This window comes from Thalassophryne amazonica, chromosome 23, assembly GCF_902500255.1.
Source record: "Thalassophryne amazonica chromosome 23, fThaAma1.1, whole genome shotgun sequence".
NCBI classification, from domain to species: Eukaryota; Metazoa; Chordata; class Actinopteri; order Batrachoidiformes; family Batrachoididae; genus Thalassophryne; species Thalassophryne amazonica.
The window spans coordinates 12,341,888-12,361,923 of NC_047125.1; the positions used below are offsets into that span (position 1 = coordinate 12,341,888).

The following is a 20,036-nucleotide window of genomic DNA, read 5'->3' on the forward strand; positions in this document are numbered from 1 at the left end:
CTAATTTTAAATTTTGCAGTGCGTTTCAAAACTACTTCTATGTTTGCTTCACTGATTTGACATAACTTCAATGTCAGGATGGAGACACAACAGGAGCCATTCCCAATTTTGGGGAATGCTAAAGAGCCTCGTGTCTACTACTACTACTACTACTACTACTTGCAAAAACGAAGAAGTAAAAAGTTCAAAGGGAAAATAAGCGAACAGAAAATAACACTAACCTCTAGCACATTTGCCAATGATGATGAAACATGTATGGCCCCTTAACTACTACTACTAATGTGTTCAATAGCCTATGTCACTCCCCATATGTCAAGGTTTGTGTCTTTCCCCTTAAATACTGCTGCTCCTACTACTACAACAACAACTACAAATACTACTACAGTGCTCAATAGACTATGTCAATCCCTGAATGTTAAAATATATATGTGCCAAGTATGGCTACATTTCGAGGTGCCGTTTGAACAGGAGAGGGTGTCTGTTTCTGCAACCCTCTTGTCCTGTGCACCGGCAAAAGTTCCTGTATATTCGTTTTGTAAATTGTGTTGCTAGCATGGCCCAAGCAGAAGGTCGCCCCCTTGAGTCTGGTCTGCTTGAGGTTTCTTCCTGGAATCATCAGAGGGAGTTTTTCCTTACCACTGTCGCCTGTGTGCTTACGCTAGGGGTTGGCGTGGTTGGACCTTGCTTGTGTGAAGCGCCTTGAGACAACTTTGTTCTGATTTGGCCTTATAACTGAAAATAAATTGAACATAAATAGAGATGAAGGTCATGCAACTTCTCAATTGGTGGCAGATTTTACCCCAGTTGACAACATTTGAGGGTAAAATAACTACTGCCGTTGTCTCTTTGTAGAAAAGTCTTCATTCAACAGTTGAACTTAAATGTATTCTGCTAAAATACAGTAAAAAGTGCAGAATAGAGAACCTATAGCTCTTCAGATTATGAAAAATGTACACTTTTGGTGATAAATTGTGGAAATTAATCTGACAGACTCATTTTGGTCCACTTTTACCTCCTCTGTCGCACTTAAAATCCCTTCAAGCGTGTGTGCTACCACAACAGTTCCCCTGCTGAGGAACCAAACATCTGCACAGTGATAACATTTAACAAATTGGCTACTGTTCTTTGAGGCACAACGAAAGATTAATTATCAGCCTGCAAAGTTAGTGATTGGCCTGTGCACAATTAGAAGTACTCAAATGCTATTAAACGCAATTAACGGCTCTCCACGGCGAAGCGAAGACGGCACAGACAAGGGATCTTTACAAACTTTTGGAGATCCTCTAAGACACTCAACATTCAGCTTGGACGGTTGTATAGCGATATGACTGAGTCTCAGACGCTGCCTAGAACATTTATTCTGCCAAGAGATTCAAGTCTTTTTCATCCAAAGCAAAGACAAGACAGACCTCAAGTGATCACATCACACGGAGACGAGGAATATAAGCAGACAACCTTACAAACTTTGCTTCCAACACCCAAACTAACCCCAGAGCTAAGAAAAGTACACGATAAAATGTGTGTGCACAGGCAGCTGTCACATTTTTAACTCCACTTTTGCAATCTGAGGACACAGTCCCTCACTTTATGTCCATGAAAGGACATCTGCATCAGCCGTGCTGAATGCGCGAGGGCAGATAGGCGCGCGGCATTAAGCCACTCGGAGAATGGAGCAGATGTCAATTGACGAACGCGATCTCGGCGGAAAAAGCAGGAAAATACACAACATTGTCTTTCATGACCGTCTGACTGTGCGATTTACATAGCCAATGAGCGTGAAGTTCAGGAAAACATACCTAATTTTGGATTTTCAAAGTCACCGTGCCATCTGCTTTTTTGTTCCACAACAAACACACAAACAGACCCCCCCCCCTGCCCCCCACCGCTCGCGATCCAAAGTTTCGACTGTATTCATCTCATGAATATGCTAATTGTGCATTCCTCTGCCAACTGTGTGATGTTTCTGAAGGAACAGATATAGTTCCAATAAAAAAGGGAAGTGTCTACAACTGGCTGTTTAAAGAGAAAGGATGTGATGAGCATTGGAAAGCAGGATGTCGGTCTCGCTCCGCTCACCCCCACTGCAAGGCCACCTCTGACTTTTTGTCTCTTTCGTTCCGTCTTTAAAAACGACTTGGACGAGATTCTGCAAATGGCTTTAGAAGTGCAACACGAGGAGTGTGTAGTTTATTGCCGCGATATTAAAAAAGAATTTTTTTTTTTCTTCTGACCCCCGCTTTTGATCAAAATAAAGAAGAAACTCTGGCAGCTGAAGACTCAGAAACCAATCTCACATACACGCTGGTATTTAGACTCATTAATGTATAAGTCGTGTGTTTTTTTTTGTTTGTTTTTTTTTTTTTACTAGCTTGGGTGGTCCTGTGACTAATACTTTGGGGCAACATACATATATGGAAGATATGGTTGCAAAAGTATTCAGCCCCTTGGTATTTCACGCATTTTAATTTGTTTATGCCATTTCAAATACAAACAGTAAACCAGGCTTCTCAATATAAAAATTTCTAAAATCATCTTCCTTAGACTCAAACTGAAAGTAAATTTCCACAACTTGATATAAATTAATTAAAAATCTAAAAGCCAAAATGATGGGTTGCATAAGTAATGGAATGCTTTGGTATAATACCTGTAAATAATCGATTTTCTTGCCAGTTTTCTTTAGACAAGTCAGGGGATGGATACATGAACATTTCCAAGTCACTGAATTTGTTTTTGAACTTTATTTACATCAGTTACGAAGAAATACAATTATGGCACTCTATGGTAAATCTGTGTGGAGTAGTGAGGAAAGCCACCAAGACACCCAAACAACCCAGAAGAGGTTACAGGGTTCTGTGGCTGTGACTGGAGAAATTGTGCATAGTGTATGTTTGGCATTTTGTATCCCCAGTTTATACAGCTTTATGATAAAGTGGTACAGAAGAGGGTTTTATTAAAAAGAAGACCTGAAAGTTCAGCTACAATTTGCCAGAAGGTACATCTGAGATACAAGCCTAGATTTAATGTTTTGGCCCAACTCTTCATCACTTGCAGATCCTCTTGTCAAATCACTGACCTGACCTTAGCCTACTTCGAACCATCACCTCTGCCTTAACCGCTGACACCTTGTCTGCCCTGGAGTCTTTGGTTCCATACCTGTGTTGATCAATGAGCAAATATCCATTGTTTCAAGGAAGACTACCTCATAGTATCCTGGAACTTTCGCACCTAGGCCTTTGTGAAGCTTGCCTCACTAGATTCAAGCCCAAACCTCTGGACTCTGGTTCAGACCCACTCATCCTGTTTCCTACCTGAGCTGAAAGTGGATTAAAAAAATTTCTTGAATAACGTCAAACATCTGTAAACAAATTCTGCTCTCTGTAAAACTCAGCAATGCAGCTGTAAACTCAGTTTTATATGTAACCTCTGGTTTTTGAACCATGCCAGTCACATCAAGCAGTATAACAGTTGCCTTGGTGACAGAAAAGATTTTAACGCACGTCACATATGTGCCAAAGTGTCCACAGATTGCTGAGCTTTTGCAGAAAATGTCATGTCCATTATTTACCAACCTGAGCACAGTTAGGTTCTATATTTTCCTGTAATTGTTCCTGTCTCTTGTCTTACTAACTGCTGACTCCTTTCCTCGGAACCATCACTCTGCAATTGTCTTTTTTAAGAGGCACACTGGCTGAAAAGCTGCACTGAGATTGATTAGTATGGTATATTTCCTTTGTAATGGCTCATGTGTTTGGAAATGGTTATTAAGGACTTTATGTGGCAGTGGCTGCAAGGACGGAGAAGGACGTCTGCTTGTTCTTGTGGTTAAATGAGTTTTATTTGTGTATTTAAGGATTTTTGAAGGTGCAAGGTGTTATAAAAACAAAGTTTACTTGCTACTTTATGAAGGTTGTTGGAATCATTAGTTTTATTATAGATTAATTTTTATTGGCTTCTTCAAGCAGATTTATTTCCCAATTCAGGAAGAATTTACTTTTGCAAGGACTGAAGGGTCCAAGTGAGTATAAAATTGATCTGGTTTCAGGTACATTAAGTCCAAACAGGTGTGGATGAGGAGACAATGATAGTTTTGTATAAACTGTAATGTAACGTGAACAACTGCAATCAGAACCAACAACCAGAATGTTGCTGTTCAGGTTTTTCATACAAATCACATATGGACAGTTAATGGAGGTGTTGATGTTTACTTGACCATGTTGTGCAGGTTTGAGATTGAGATAAATCAAATGTGAGATGGTTTCATGAAATCAGCTTTTATTTTGAATTAATTATATCAATGACCATTGCTTGTACTGTACAATAATGTGCAATGTGTTGAACTTACAGAGGTAATCTCTTAATTTGGCAGTGATAGTCATATGTCTGGGTCCTCAGCATTTGAGATCAAGAGCTAATAAAGTCAGGAGTTGGACAGAGGTGTTTGGTAGTGCCCAGATCTCTGCAGAAGAACACTTGGCCAAGTCTTCAGGGTCCTGGTTTTTCCTGTCTTACTGTATGATTGTAAGACTTGGATGCAAACCAGTGACATGACAATGGCTGCATGTCACTGTTTCTACATCTCATTGGAGGACCTTGGGTACCGCTGGGATGAATCTGGCAAAATGAGTGGTTACTTCTGGAAAAGACTCCAATGATAAGTATTCATTGTATTGTTAGGGAACACCAGCTGTGACATTCTGGCCACTGCATGTTTCTCTGGGCATGATCCAATATGTAGGTGCTTCTGTTTTGAGGACATGCTGGGTTGGAGAAGATGATGGGGCACCCCCGGTTTACAATGGGGTACTCAGGTCAGAGCAGTTTCAGTCTTTTGTTCATGGTAATGAGTCATTCACATCATCAGGAGACTCATCAGGAGAGCCGTCAGGAGAGGCGTCAGTCACATCGTTAGGAGGGACAGCTACCCTGTCATTAGGAGGGTGCTAACTAGAGCACAATAGGTCCTAATTAAAGCAATTGTTTAGTCACTAGCCTATAGCAGTCTGCCTCTTGGTAGGAGGGGTCTGGTTAGGTTTAAAACTCCAGCTTGTGTGGTTTCTCTTTGTTCTTCTCTACAAGAGTCAAGACAGAAGTCAGACTACCAGAGCAAGAATTTTAGCTGAGGAAGCTTCTGCAATTTGAACCGAAATGTCCTCGCATCAAGCAACCCAGTCCAGTTGAAGATCCAAGCTTCTCTACTACTGTCAGAAATGTATATTACAGTAGATGCTTTTGGGATTTTTTTTTTTTTTTGCCCCAGAAGAGCTGATGTTTATAACACCAAACAAGTCAAAAATTGCATAATGTTTGGAAATTGTAGTTCTTCTTGTCTCTGGCCACTATTTGACAAATTCTTCAATCTACACTGAATCGTCAAAAAAAAAAAAAAAAAAAAAATCTTGATTTCGCCACCCCGAAAACAACAACAACAACAACAAAAAAATCCCACCATGAATCTTGATTTTTCCATCCATCCATCCATCCATCCATCCATCCATCCATCCATCCATCCATCCATCCATCCATCCATCCATCCATCCATCCATCCATTTTTCTTCCGCTTTATCCGGAGTCGGGTCGCGAGGGCAGCAGCTCAAGCAAAGCCGCCCAGACCTCCCGATCCACACACATCTCCCCCAGCTCCTCTGGGGGAACCCCAAGGTGTTCCCAAGCCAGCCGAGAGATGTAGTCCCTCCAGCATGTCCTGGGTCTTCCCTCCCAATGGGACGTGCCCGGAACACCTCTCCAGCGAGGCGCCCAGGGGGCATCCGGAAAAGATGCCCGAGCCACCTCAACTGACTCCTTTCGACATGGAGGAGCAGCGGCTCGACTCCGAGCTCCTCCCGAGTGACCGAGCTCCTCACCCTATCTCTAAGGGAGCGCCCAGCCACCCTGCGGAGGAAACTCATCTTGGCCGCTTGTACTCGCGATCTTGTTCTTTTGGTCATGAGCCAAATCTCATGGACCTATGGTCATGAATCTTGTTTTTTTTTTTTTTTCCCCCCCCCAAACAGTAATGGATGGAAATTGTACTTCCGCTTGTCTCTGGCCACTATTTGACAAATACTTCAATATACAATGAATCGTCAAAAAAAAGAACAAACCCCCCCCCCCCCCCTCTATTTCACCACACCAAAAACAAAAACAACAAAAAAATCCCACCATGAATCTTGATTTTTTTTTTTCTCCAAATTGTTAATAACAGCTAGTAAAAACAGAGGTCAACATAAAACCTGTCACTCCAGTTCTATCATCACTGCAGTGCACATGCGGAATAGTACCGACTTTTACGCCACTGAAAGGAACAATTTTTCAGATAAGCTGGAATCTGCAGCATGAGTTTATTCCAAATGGCAATGAATGCCTTTGGATCTCTTCAACAAAACCCACCCGGAAAGTGGCTTTAAAAAAAAAAGTGCACGTCACTGTATCGTATGAATCGCTCCTTCTTTGTGGTTCTTCATTTCCTTAACAGGCGGGATACCACTAGTTTCCACACAAGCACCAATGTAATAGAGCGAGAACAATCGTGCCTGATTTACAATCAAGCAGCTGCGCCCGTCGCCAGCTGTTCCCCCGCACACAGCCATCGCCCCATGGCTCAGCCGTTCTCCGCGGGAGTCCGCAACCAACTACCAGAAAGAATGCTGGCGGAAGCCAACCGTGGTACAGTACGTTCCTGCATCAGCTAAACCAATCCAATTAATTTGCACGCCAAAAGTGCTCCGTGCACAGCTTTTTTTTTTTTTTCTTTTTTCAAAAGAAAAATGGTCTGCCTGGCTTTTTTTTTTCTTCGCTTCAGCAAGTGTAGAAGATGAGCAGGTTGACTAGTCTAATCAAGTCATCAATGCGGCAATTAAGTCTTCTGAGTGTATTTTGACTGTCAAAAGTCAAATGTATTTCTTAAATAGATTTAACGCAACACTTTCATTAAACTCATTATGACACAGACATCCGTGTCATTATGCATTGAAATGACACTCTGCCCATTCCCTCAGTTACCCTCCTTCCTCACTCACTCCCCCACCTCTCTCCTTCCGCCAATCTTCTTCGTATCTCGCCATCAGACTAAAATATCTGTGAAGAAGACAGCTGCCGGACAGCTTGTCAGGGTGTCTGGAAATGGATATCGAGAAAACTGAAGAAATCCGAGCGATCTATCGGTGCCAGAATTACATCCCACTTCATTACAGGGAAAAACAGATCCGGCATGAGATAAATGTGGGAGGGGAGACACGACCGCCCATGTATTTCTGGCCTAAGTCTCATGACTACACAGCCAAAACAAGCAGACACAAAGTAATACAAACACTAACATGAGATTAGTTAAATATGCTTTGTGAAGCTATCCATACAATTAATATAGGGCACGTTGCTCAGTTTGAGGCCTATGGGCCACTATTTTCCTGCATTCCCTTTATTTTTGGACTGAATATCTCTTTGTAGCGATGTTGATTTTTGCACAGCATTCATTTCCTTTGACTGGGCTGCTCTCCTGGCACATCCTGGATATTTGCAGGATTCCAAAGATATTGCTGGACATCATAACCACCCTATACAAAGGTACTGTGAGTGCTTTGTAGATTTCTGAATTTTTCCTGAATAATACTATCATTCATCGGGGATGTTCTTCATGGACTGGGTGTTGGGTCTGTCATCTTTGTGGAATCAGTGGCTAATCTGATTGCACCACTTGAAAAGTTGAGTGAGTGCTTTGGACCAAAAATGACATCCAGACTTTTAATGACTTCCTGGACTCAGCCATCAGAAATGTATCCATATGTGGTGAAAGTGTTGAACTTGTGTAGACATTCACTTATCTCCAAGTGACATTCATATGAGATAAAGACAAGCCTGGGAAGAGCTTAGTGACTTCATGGTGGCAATGAAGCGACACTCCCTCTGTGTCCTGAGCTTTTCTGTCCTCTGTTTGCAGAGTTGTTGCCGTACTGCTACCTTTGCAGGAGAATGCCAGTCCAAGTCTTTCTTAATGTATAGTTGTGAGACTTAGATGATAACCAGTGACCTTGGGCAACGACAACTCAATATATTTGGGACTGGGTTTCTTGGGTAACGCTTCACTGACTCTGTTTCAAATGAACAGTTACTTTGGAAGACTTGGATGAGAATCACCGCTTCATCTGACATTCTGTGGGGATGGACGAGTTGTGTCTGGATCATTGACATTCACGGCCAAAGATGCCTCCACATTATGCTGGCTATGACAACTTGACCTTTAAAGAAAATAATTTGGGCACCTCCACCAGAATCATGCAAGTATGCATCTGAGCTTGCTTATCTAATTAAACCTTAATTGCTGACCTAATTAAACCTTACGTACCGGCCCAGGCTTTGCGTTCTCAGTGTACAGGACTACTTTGTGTCCCTAGGGTGAATAAGCAGTCTGTGGGTCATAGAGCTTTCTCTTATCATGCCCCTGTTCTGTGGAATGATCTCCCTGCATCAATAAAACAGTCAGATTCTGTAGAGACTTTCAAGTCCAGACTTAAGACGCACTTATTTTCCCTTTCGTATGGTTAGCATACTGGCATAGTATAGTTCTATGCTTTTTACTCTTTTAATTCATTTTATTAAACAGAGCAGGTTGTGGCCTCAACTTTATCTAAATTCTGGGTTTGTTAGTGAAGCTTAGGGCTAGTGGCCGGCGATTGCCTTAGTATTTCTTGTTTTTCTTGTTGTTTAATGCTGAAAAATTATACTGTATTTCTTGTCTTTCTGATGCCTGATTCTGTTTTTTCTCTCCGTTTAAGGTGCAGCTCCATCCAGAGATGGGTGTGGTATTTGTGCTGGAGACCCTCCTGTCCTGTGCACAAACAGCTTTTCCTGTATATTTGTTTTGTGAATTGTTCTGTAATTGTAATTGTAATGTCTGTAGTATGGCCCAAGCAGAGGGTCACCCCTTTGAGTCTGGTCTGCTTGAGGTTTCTTCCTCAGAAGGAGTTTTTCCTTACCACTGCTGCTCTGAAGGTTAGTAAGGTTAGACCTTACTCGTGTGAAGCACCTTGAGGCAACTCTGTTGTGATTTGGCGCTATATAAATGAAAATAAATCGAAACTGAAAATTATCTTGTACCTGGTGCAGAAATTCGTGTCAAACTCTTTTGCATACAAACACTCTATTCTGCTATTATGTGCTCATCACTATATTTGATCAGTAGCTCACCTTGACAACACAACATAGTCCTAATGTGACTGCAGAATTAATCAAATACTGAAAGCACTGAGGGAGTGTTGGAGAAAAGACAACAGAGGTACAATGCTTTCAGGTTCATTTTCCACCCTCAGTTCATTTTCCACAAATTACATAAATCACTTAGATGTCTCCATGAAGTTCTTTCATCAGTTTCACTATTTTAAAAATAGTACTTCAGAGTCCACATCAAAGTATGTGTATCAACATTATTACTGTATATCTTAATTTTGTTGCCATTTCTAGTTTCTTTTTGGGAATATATAATGTTCTACTTCATGTTGTACCCCCTCTCAACCTCTTTACTTCCACACTGAGTTCATGTTCCAAATACAGTTGTGGCACTGATGAGGAAAATTCAGCTCTAATCAGAAATTACGGGAGCTATTTCCCTGCTGCCACTCATCATTTTGGAGATGTAACTGCCTACCGTCTCTCTCATCCTCCCGAGATGACTTTCACAAGCGCACAGACGTACAAAACCCGTGTACACACTCCAGCGGGAGAGTAGCAGGAGTCACTATTCTGTTTATGTGGTGAGCGGCTTCATTTAGGCTGGAATCAACTGTGTAAACTGGATATATAGAGTGAAGCTCAACAGAATGGCAAACAGCAAATAAAGTGGTGCTACACTGGGAAAAAAAAAATACTAAAAGCGCTTCAACCTCAATTTCAGCACAAACAAAATGTGGAAGATTGTTTGTCTCTTTCCTAATCTACAGTCCGAATAGCAGAAATGCTATTTTATTTCATTACGGCGGACCTACAGTGATTCAACCTCTGTGGAGCGCACCGCCAAGGCTGCTCACCGAATTCAATTACATTGTACTCTCAATTTAGCACCAGTCAGCGTAAGAACGAAAGCCTAATGTGGTTGTCTCTAGATTAAAAAACAAAAAGCCAAAAGTTTGAGACACAATGGCAAAATGCTTTTAGTAGGTTCCCAGCATGGCCTATGAATTATTAAGGGTTTGGGTGCATCTATAGACCATCAAACCATTAGCCTGGGAGCCAAGCGCCTCCTGGAATACGTTCAAAAATACCTCATCCCTCCGTGCTCGCAAAGTCCTGTCAGCCCATCCTCGTGATTGAGAAAGCCGGAAGGCATCGTGTTTAAACACAGCCGCTCTAAATTTTTTAACAGCTGCAGCTGCCCGTTAAAGCGCATTAAAATGCAAATGCCAAACGTGTAAAGCTCTCCATAATAAATGAAATAAGGTGTTTATCTGGGAAATATTACAAGCACTTATCAGCCTGGACTTATTTTGGCTGGTGTGGAATTGGAGGCCCTGATAATATAGATGCCAGGACATCGCTCCTCGTGACTCTAAAAGTCACTGTAGGTGGCGCGGACTCTCGCACAAGTCTTAATTTATTTAGTTTATATGAGCGAAGCATCACGAAGCTCACTCATGGTACAGGGCGTCCTAAACAGGAAATGCCAAAATTCAAGTCCACAGTAATACAGGAAATATTCAAATGTCAAACACTTCCTGGATTGACAGATGAGATCCCATGGAATCTCGTGGGAACTCAGTGGCAAGCTCACACTCAAACAGGAAGTGCTGAATTCTCAGGAATGTTGAACACACTGGCACTGAATGTTGAGTGGAGGCCGGGTTTCACTAGACTCCCCTGAAATCTGATTGTACACAGATGATAGACATGTCACGGCACCACACGTCTGTTTGAAAGACCTGCATTTTCAAATCAGCGAGTCACATTGACTGCTAGGTTCCTCCTGTCCAGTAGTTTTTGCTGTGTACCACAAAAAGTTCTAATCCACTTTAGTAGAAGAAGAAAAATGTTTGCCTCAGATTTGAACTGAACACGTTGTTTGAAATATGGACTTCTAAACACACCAAACTTATATTGGTGAGTAAACAACCATATTTTATGTTAGAAATGAGGTCCAGGTTGTTAAAAGCAGCATTTCTCCCTTAATTCAGGTTGGCATGTCTGTCTGTTAGCTTTTTAACAGTGCAAACATGTTTAAGCTAACAGACAGCAGCTGGTTCATGCATAGTTGGCTTATTAGTGCAGCAAATAACTGAAACAATCCTTCAAATGGTGATACAAGCATCAAATTCAGCACAAATACAGCTGGAGCTAAATTAATGGAGCAACTTTAACTTTTGACCCCTGTACAAACTGAAACTGACGTTTGTCACTATTCTTATCATTTACCATTCTTATCACTTATCATGTTTCCATCCCCTGACTTGTCTAAAGAAAACTGGCAATAAAACTGATTATTATTTACAGGTTTTATCATGTTTTAGAGATTTGCTTTCAGTTTGAGTTTGAGGAAGATAATTTTAGAAATTTTTATTCTTTATTTTTTGTTTTTCTTGTATTTAAAATGGCATAAACAAATTAAAATGTGTGAAATTCCAAGTGTTCCAATACTTCTGGAGGGCACAGTATCCTAACCTTATGATGAGTACAAAATAAGTGTGGTATTATTACTGTTTTGTTTAAGAATGTTTAATTTTCACTGTTGCTGCACTTTGTGTCAAATCATAGTCATATCATATATCATATCAATATGAAAATTCAGTAAGGTATATCTTCTATTATACATTCCAAATCTAAGGTGGAACTCTACTAGTGTTTACTAAGGTACACCTATCTTTAATATCTTGAGAGAGAGAGAGAGAGAGAGAGAGAGAGAGAGAGAGAGAGAGAGTCGAGCCACTTAGGTGCCTGGTCTTGAGAACCAGGGATGGGAGGTTGAAAAGCTTTTTTTATCCCATGGGAACTCTCTCTACCCACCTAAGCGGCTCAAGAATATGGATAGCATGTATATAAGTGACATTTACATGACAATTTATACGACAATATTGAGAAACGATAATTTGGCCATATTGTATAGCCCTACTGTCAACTAGCTGAAAACGTTCAATATTAATTTACATCTACATTTAAAAAAATGTTTAAAGTGGAAGGGGGTTAAGATGGCTGTAATTGGGGGAATCAGCTGAAAAGCAAAAAAAGAAAAATGCTTAAAAAGGTGGGAGTTTGAGGGGCAGAGCCCCTCCAGAAGCTGAAAGGCAAAATACGGAAAATGCTTAAAAAAGGCAGGGGGCCTGGGGGGGGGGGGGGGGGGGGGGGCAGCGGTGATAGGTTTCAGTCATGCTCATGCTCCGAAGAACAGTTTTACTGAAAAAAGTCTGAAGGACCTGAAGGACATGGTTAGATGGCAAGGAGCTTTTCCAGGCATGTGAGAGGCAAATAAAGAACAATTCTTAAAAAAGTGGGGGGGTCTGAGGGAATGGAGCTCCCCAGAAGCTGAAAGGTTTTTGCTATGCTAATGCTCTGCTGAAGCATTTTCTCAAAATAAAGTCTGAAGGACCTAAATGACATGGTGAGATGCTGACGAGCTTCGCTCATTCATGTCTGCGATATATGCATATTATAGCACCAAATCACAACAAAGCTGCCTCAAGGTGCTTCACACAAGTAAGGTCTAACCTTACCAAACCCTAGAGCAAGCACACAGGAGACAGTGGTAAGGAAAAACGCCCTCTGATGATATTGAGGAAGAAACCTGAAGCAGACCAGACTCAGAGGAGTGACCCTCTGCTTTGGCCATTCTACCAAAAAGTTTTACAATACAGAACATAACACAACAACAATTGATCGAGCCACTCGGTGGATCTGTTCCTTCAGCAGAGTCCATTCTGCGTCCGGTACAGAAAGCATCTAATGCAGCGCGTGGATCCAAAGACAAAGGACAAAGAGAAAACGAAAACGGTATGAGTCAGCCACAAAAACAACACTTAAAGTATAATTCATCAGCATTAAGCAACAGGAAAGTAGAAGAAATACTTAGGTGATCGCCGGCCACTAGCCATAAGCTTCACTAACAGTCCCAAACTTTAGACTTTAAATTCTTTAGTCTGAAAAGCAACAAGACTTGATAGCAGGCTTTTAATAAGTATTTCATTGGATTCAGGTGTGTTGGAACAGGGAGACAACTAAGAGTGTCAGGAAGATAGATCTCGAGGACTGAACTTGGGCACCCCTGTCATAGACAATTTCAGCCTCTAAATGTCAACACAACCCCTTCATGTTGGAAAAAAAAAAATCAAGTATGTGGTGAGTTGTAAGTAATGCTGCCTCTTTATAATCATGGAAAGGCACCACAGTTTCACCAGGCAGGGCTCACGTACACACATACAAATTTCAAGTTATAAAAGCACCAAATCATGACATCGCCCCAAGGCACTTCACACAAAACAGTTCAAAACAGTTTAACATGAATTATGAACAAGAAGTATAAAACACAATTAAAAACAAAATTTAAAACAAAACAGAACTATAAAGTTTGTTCTCACAGAGACAGGTAGTCAATGGAGGGATTCCAGAACCAGTGTAATATGGTCAAACTTTCTAGTTCGTTTCAAAAGTCTGGCAGCAGGATTCTGAACTAATTGGAGACCCCTGATACTGGACTGCGGCAACCCTGAAAATAGGACATTACAATAATCCAATCTGGAGGAAACAAAGGCATGAATCAGGGTCTTTGCATCAGCCAAGGACAAAATGGGACAAATCCTTGCTAATATCAGGAACTATATGTGGACATGCCATCAAACAGAGCATGTATACCGAGGACACCAATGCTCAGGGCACAAAGGGAGCGCTGCTTCATTGCTGCCATTAAATTACTAAATGATTACATAGGAAATGGTTGATGGCTGCTATAATAATTATAATAATAATAATAATGTGTAAAGTCAGCTTAAGTGCAACTTTAAAGTGAATTGTTGATTCAGCCTTTGATTTGCTGACTGGACAGCTGGATGTATTTCAGCTGTGATAGAATGGATAGGTCATATAACGGGAGAAAACGGCAGTATTTTGTAGCCAGTACAGTAGGCCTGGAAATACAGCAGAATAAAGTTCAGTTCGCATGAGAAATAAAGTGAAAATTAATTCCATTTGCAGAAATAATGAGTTTTTAAGAGGTAGCGGTAAAAGTTTCCCTCCATCACCACTAAAGGGCTTTTTTGCAGAGCTCAGCCCTGTTCATTAGCCACCACGTATAACCGCCAATGAGAGCAGAGTGTGTGCAAGAGGTGATGGAGATGGATGTCTTCCTCAACAGACAAAATTCACCTCATTCAATCGGCACATAGGTGCATTCCACATTCTCAACCGTCCCACATCTCACTCCTCCATCTCCCCGATAACCTCCTTCCCCAGGGGCAAACTCCAAAAATGCGCTCTTTCTTCTAATTGCCAAGGGGCCCTGGAAACACTCCAGCTGTTTGGAGAAGTGGGACTGTTTCAGAGCAGGAGAAGCAGCAGCAGTGGAAGAGTTTTGGTAGAGTACGATTAAAAGTTTTGAACAGCCTCGGAAGATTAAAAAGTGGTAGCATCACTCAATTAGAACTGCATTGAAAATTATTTTAGTCCTAATTTGCTTTGTGCGATCATGGCGCATACAGTGCTGGGTCTTACAAGAACATTGTTCTATCTGACAAGAATTCTCAGTGGACCGATGTGGAACACAAGACAGATTCATTGATCGTTTTGACAGCACTGTTTGGAGTACGGATTAAACGATTGGCGGGTTGACAACTGACAGACCGACACTGATCAATCAGTGCTTAGCCAGAGTAGATCTTTGACAAACACAAGCTTCAAATTGCTTACAAATGGCTTGATGGATTGATTGGTCTGTCGGAGGGCGTCTGTAAAAACAGTTACACTCACCGTCTCGACCATGGCGGTCCAGCATAGATTTGGCAGGGCTACATGAGATGTAGAGAAAACCATCCATAAAGGGAGACGAGCTGGACATGGAGGTGTTTTCTGACCACTGCTCCAGTCTTGGGAAATCTGCATAGAAAAAACTGGTGGTGCTTCATTCTGTGGTTTCACCACAACCTGCAGCAGTAACAACAACAACCTGTTATAGTATACCTACCATTCCAGTCAATCAATAAGGCGATAGTTAAGTAGGTCGAATGCAAGGAGACTAGTGGGGGAGGTGACCTAATGGTTTGCACGTAGGACTGTGACACTGGTGAACAGGGTTCATTTCCCAATCGTAGCCAAGTTCCAAATTGGCTTTTTCAGAGCAGAGTATCCTGCTGTGTTCAGCACTGCCGACTTTGAACTGGAGTGCTGAGAAGGTGGAGTGACACCTGCTGATTATGTGGAGAGCGGCTTCATTTATGCTGGAATCAACTGTGTAAACTGGATTTTACACAGTTTCAAGACGCTTACCAGCTTCTTTTCCAGAGGCTTCTTTCTCTTCTGGAAAGAAGCTTACCAGCTAAAATCAGGTAGGCAGTTTTTGATGGCTACTTATGTTAATAAAGACTACCTTGACCGTTACCAGCTAAATGAAACTTAGCAATTTTTAAAAGGTCCCAGTTGGGACCAAACCAAAGTACAGCAACCACGGGTTGTTGTACAAACAGGCACAGCAACAAACCATTGGTTGTCCCAGTTGGGACCTTCCCAACTGGGACAACCAATAAGGTAAGTATAGGGTGCCTCAAAAAATGTACCCAAAAGTATTTTCACAGCACAGAAAAATCTATCAATATTATGAGACATTTTCTGCATGACCATGTGGCCGAAGCATGGAATTTTTCTTCCCAATGCACAGTTTTTATTTTATTCTTTCCTTTTTGATGTTTTAGCCCTTTATCTTTTTCACCATATGATCAATGTAACCTCCTCGTCTGAAGTTTCCTCAGTAACAAATCATCCGTCTCCAATTTTCCGGAAAACCTCCTAGCAAATTCAAGTCTCCTTAACATCTGCTGGGGAGTTAGTTCCCACTGACACTGAATTTTGTATGGAAAGAGATGCAGGTCAGCCCTTAGGATGCGTTGCACAGAACTCTACCATTTTTGTTCTCTGAATTAGGGTCAACTGCGGCATTTTTTGTGGACTTTAATGTTTTGCAGAACAAACTTTAACCCAAAGGTTTGTTCCTGAAATGAGAAAAACACCATTATTTCCCAATAAAACCATTTCCTGGTATTCATATTTCAGAGTACTTTTGGGTAGATTTTTTTGAGACACCCTATATATGCCAAATAGACTAGATGACATTCCAGTGGAGGCATAGAAATGTCTAGTAGAGATGGCAGTAGAGTTTCTAACCAGATTGTTTAATAAAATCTGGGAAAGTGAGAGGATGCCTGAGGAGTGGAGACAAAATGTGCTGGTTCCTATATTCAAGAACAAGGGTGATGTGCAGAGCTGCAGTAACTACAGAGGCATAAAGTTGATCAGCCACAGCATGAAGTTATGGGAAAGAGTAGTAGAAGCCAGGCTTAGAAAACAGGTGAAGATCTGTGAGCAGCAATATGGTTTCATGCCGAGAAAGCGCACTACAGATGCAATGTTTGCTCTGAGAATACTGTTGCAGAAGTACAAAGAAGGCCAGAAAGAGTTACATTGTGTGTTTGTGGACAGCCGAAAGACAAAGAAAACAAGACTAAGCCTCTTCCCAAGATGTATCATCAGAAAATATTTTTTTTTGGGGGGGGGGGGGGGGGGTTTAACATCAAGAAATTCTACTGAATGGTTAGAAAATGTTAGCCTGAAGGACAGCACAGAGGCTTTGACCATGGCAGCAGAGGCTCAGGCCCTGAGCATTGGGTTCATAGAGGCAGGGATCCACCAGCAGGCGGTACCCAAGATAGAAGTTATGGAAAGATATACCAGAGAAAGTGTAGGCATATTGATAGGGCTCAGGATGGAAGGTGGAAGAGAAAACACCCTGAGAAACACACCAAGAAGTTGGGATAATGCACAGGAACATCGGGTTGTGAACTGCTGGACTTCACATTCTTGACAGATAAACAGATGCTGACTAACCAACCAGAGTGGTGGTTGACAAGGAGCAGAAAGGGGAAGTTGTTGTCGATGTGGCATCTCCAAGTGACAGAAACATCAGAAATAAAGCATTAGATCATCATAAAATTCTAGGGGCTGAAGGAAGAAGTACAAAAGATGTGAAAGCTAGGGGCGGGTGCCTGAGGCACACACTACCACCCCAAAATCAAGCTGCATGAGAAAAGGGCACAAATACAGAGCAAGAGACTGGACAAGAGTGAATATGAGGTATGCTTTTAAAAATTGACGAGAGTTAAAAAATGGAGAATTTTTGCTGTTGGACTCATATTAGGTCATGTCTTGTACTGTTTTGATTGCTTGATGTTAAATTGTTGAATGGCAAGTTTATGACCATGAACCCGTTCAGCTCATTTCAACAGAGATTTTGTTGGTGTATATATTGCACGATATTTACTTGGACATTGGCGTTCGTGAATACTTCCACATTATTCATTTTGTTACACGTTTTCATCTCTGATGTTACAGCAAATAAAACCAAGCCGTCAAGTTTTTGTATAATCCTGTAACATTACTGTGCCTCATCGGTCGACGAGCTTCTTTGGCTTTTGAGGTTGCTGGTTCCTTTTACAAGAAACGCCTATCCACTGCTGCAACTTGCATTTATGAAACTGAATTACGGAGAATTACGCATCACATCTGTAGGGGAGCCCAAGAGTGACATATACATGGTATTGCACAGTCCTGATCAAAACCCCGATTGCTGTATAAATGAATCTGTACTCTGACCTTCCCTCAGGATATTGATTAGCCCTTAGCTATTTTTCTCTAATCCCCCACTTGCAAAATAAAACCTTAAAACCTGTTCCTTATTGAGTCTCGGTAGCGTCATGTTATGATTTTATTCCAAAGTCATATGAAGTGCTCTTAGAGCATCCGGAGGCAAAGAACTCAGTGTTCTGTATCTGTTAAAATTAGTTTTATGAGTGAAATTGTGTGTGCCGTCCTCACTTCATCCCTGTCAAGTTAAATATAGGGACTTCCTTGGCTCATTTTTTCAGCTTTTCTTCTAAACTCCCTCTTTGTGTCCTCCTAACTTTAAAAGCTCCCAACATTCAACCTTATCATACTCAAATTCAATTAACGTCAATTCTGGGGTTCAATTTTCTGGGTAATATCTTGGAGATTTTATCTTCACTACCTCCAGCTCTCTCATCAAGCAAGGTAAAATAACTTTAATTGAAACCACTTTTAATTGGACTGATAGTTCCACCTCTTACGGACAAAACTAGTGCTTCTTCTCGGGACAGGTATCATTACACAGAATGAAACAATCAGTTAATTCGAAAAAGACGGCTTACTCTGAATATGCGTTTGCTGTGCATGTGGTGTCAGTGTGTCAGGCTCATTAATTGTGTTATCTTTGACATACAGCAAAGCGCGAGCACATCTGTGGAAAAATGAAACAAAAATGAACGCGCTTTATCACACTAAAGCATATAAATTTTGTGTTTTTGAACACTTTGACACCAATTACAGAATGATGTGGGTGTAAAAATGGGAAACATTCATTGTAAAGCACCTGAACAGCCTTATTTAACTTTTACATAAACAAAAAATACAACGCACTGCTAAAAGTACCCTCCGGCCATATGAGCATTGTCTTTATAATTTGCAGTTGTTTAATTGGTATCCCAGTGCAAAGCATATATATATATAAAATTATTATTTTATTTATATTAATTATTAAGATAGTTCATCTTACTTACAATTTGTAAATGTTCAATAAAGCCCCCTCTATCAATCAGTCAATCATAAACAACATTTGACAAGAGCGGAAGTTAGCGGAAGTTGTCAGCAAAATGTCTTGTAAATCACTCCAGAGGTGTTCTCAGGTTACAAAAACAGCGTTTTCAGTTTTATAAGTGTTTAGTTCTCGCTAGCTTTTACAAAATAAATGACAAAGTGTCAACTTTCAATTGAGTTAATGCCACAAGACTTTTCTAGTTAAGTTGAAATAACTTTAGTTAAGTTGAAATAACTTTTAAAAAATCTATGCAAATTGTTACATCACTTTTTCTTGAGACAGCGGCTCATTTTTTAGAGTGTAGGTATATAAAATATGCCTAAAACCTATGCACAGTGATAAACAGACAGTTAAACAATTTTAAACAAAAGTGCAACATATAATAGAATAGAATAGTTTTTATTGTCATTGTACCGGCGGGGGTACAATGAAACTGGGGGTGCTCCAGGGCTGCTGTACACCACAAAAAAGAAAGAAAGAAAAAAAAAAAGACATTTAAAAAAACACAAAAAATTTGAAATGTGAAATATACAGAATTAATTAGCAACAGGATACGATTAATCACAGAAGGCATGAAATCCTGCAGAAGCATCTAATCCAGGTTGAAATCTAATACATAGAACATGTCTGTCGATAATGGCATTAAAAATGCACTGAATCTGACAGAATTTAATCAGCAAACAGCAGGGACGTACATTTTTTTTACTGGCTGCTCAGGTAGAGAGAATGTAAATAAGCCGGTTGATGGAGTATCAGCTGTAACACGTCCATGTCTCCGAGCCATCCCAAGCCTCCCCCTCTGGGCCTCGAAAGCCGGACTCTGTTAAGATGGCGCTGTGATGTCTGTGGGGGCATCGGCTGAGGAGTCTGGACTGTGCTGATTGGCTCAGTCCCCAGTGAAGGATGGTGACATGACACAGTGCTCAATTAGCCATCTGGTTGCCCAAGGCAATAGTCACAAAGTGGTCCCCAACAAGCAGCGGGCTAATGAAAGCGGCTTCCTCACAATCACAAAGATATGCAGATATATTGACGAGTCGCCTGATTTTTCATTTTGTTAAGGCAAAAAAACTTACATTGTAAGTGTAAGAACACATGCTAAGCTCATTTTCTTCTGACTTTATTGGCAACATTGATAACAACAGGGTGAGAGCGGCGACACGGGATGAAACGGGCGTCTGATTTAGTGTTGGTG

At 41.1% G+C, this 20,036-nt stretch overlaps 1 protein-coding gene across 5 annotated transcripts in view; it reads right to left on the minus strand.

Moving 5' to 3' along the window:
- Positions 1–20,036, minus strand: part of zmp:0000000660 (arf-GAP with Rho-GAP domain, ANK repeat and PH domain-containing protein 2) — a 215,809-nt gene that overhangs the window by 65,564 nt on the left and 130,209 nt on the right. For 4 of the 5 annotated variants that reach the window (XM_034164506.1, XM_034164503.1, XM_034164504.1 and 1 more), the window contains one exon: positions 14,932–15,057. The exons of the other annotated variant lie outside the window; for it this stretch is intronic. In XM_034164506.1, the coding sequence (XP_034020397.1) occupies positions 14,932–15,057 (126 nt within the window). The remainder of the gene's footprint in view (positions 1–14,931; positions 15,058–20,036) is intronic. 5 annotated transcript variants of the gene reach the window in all.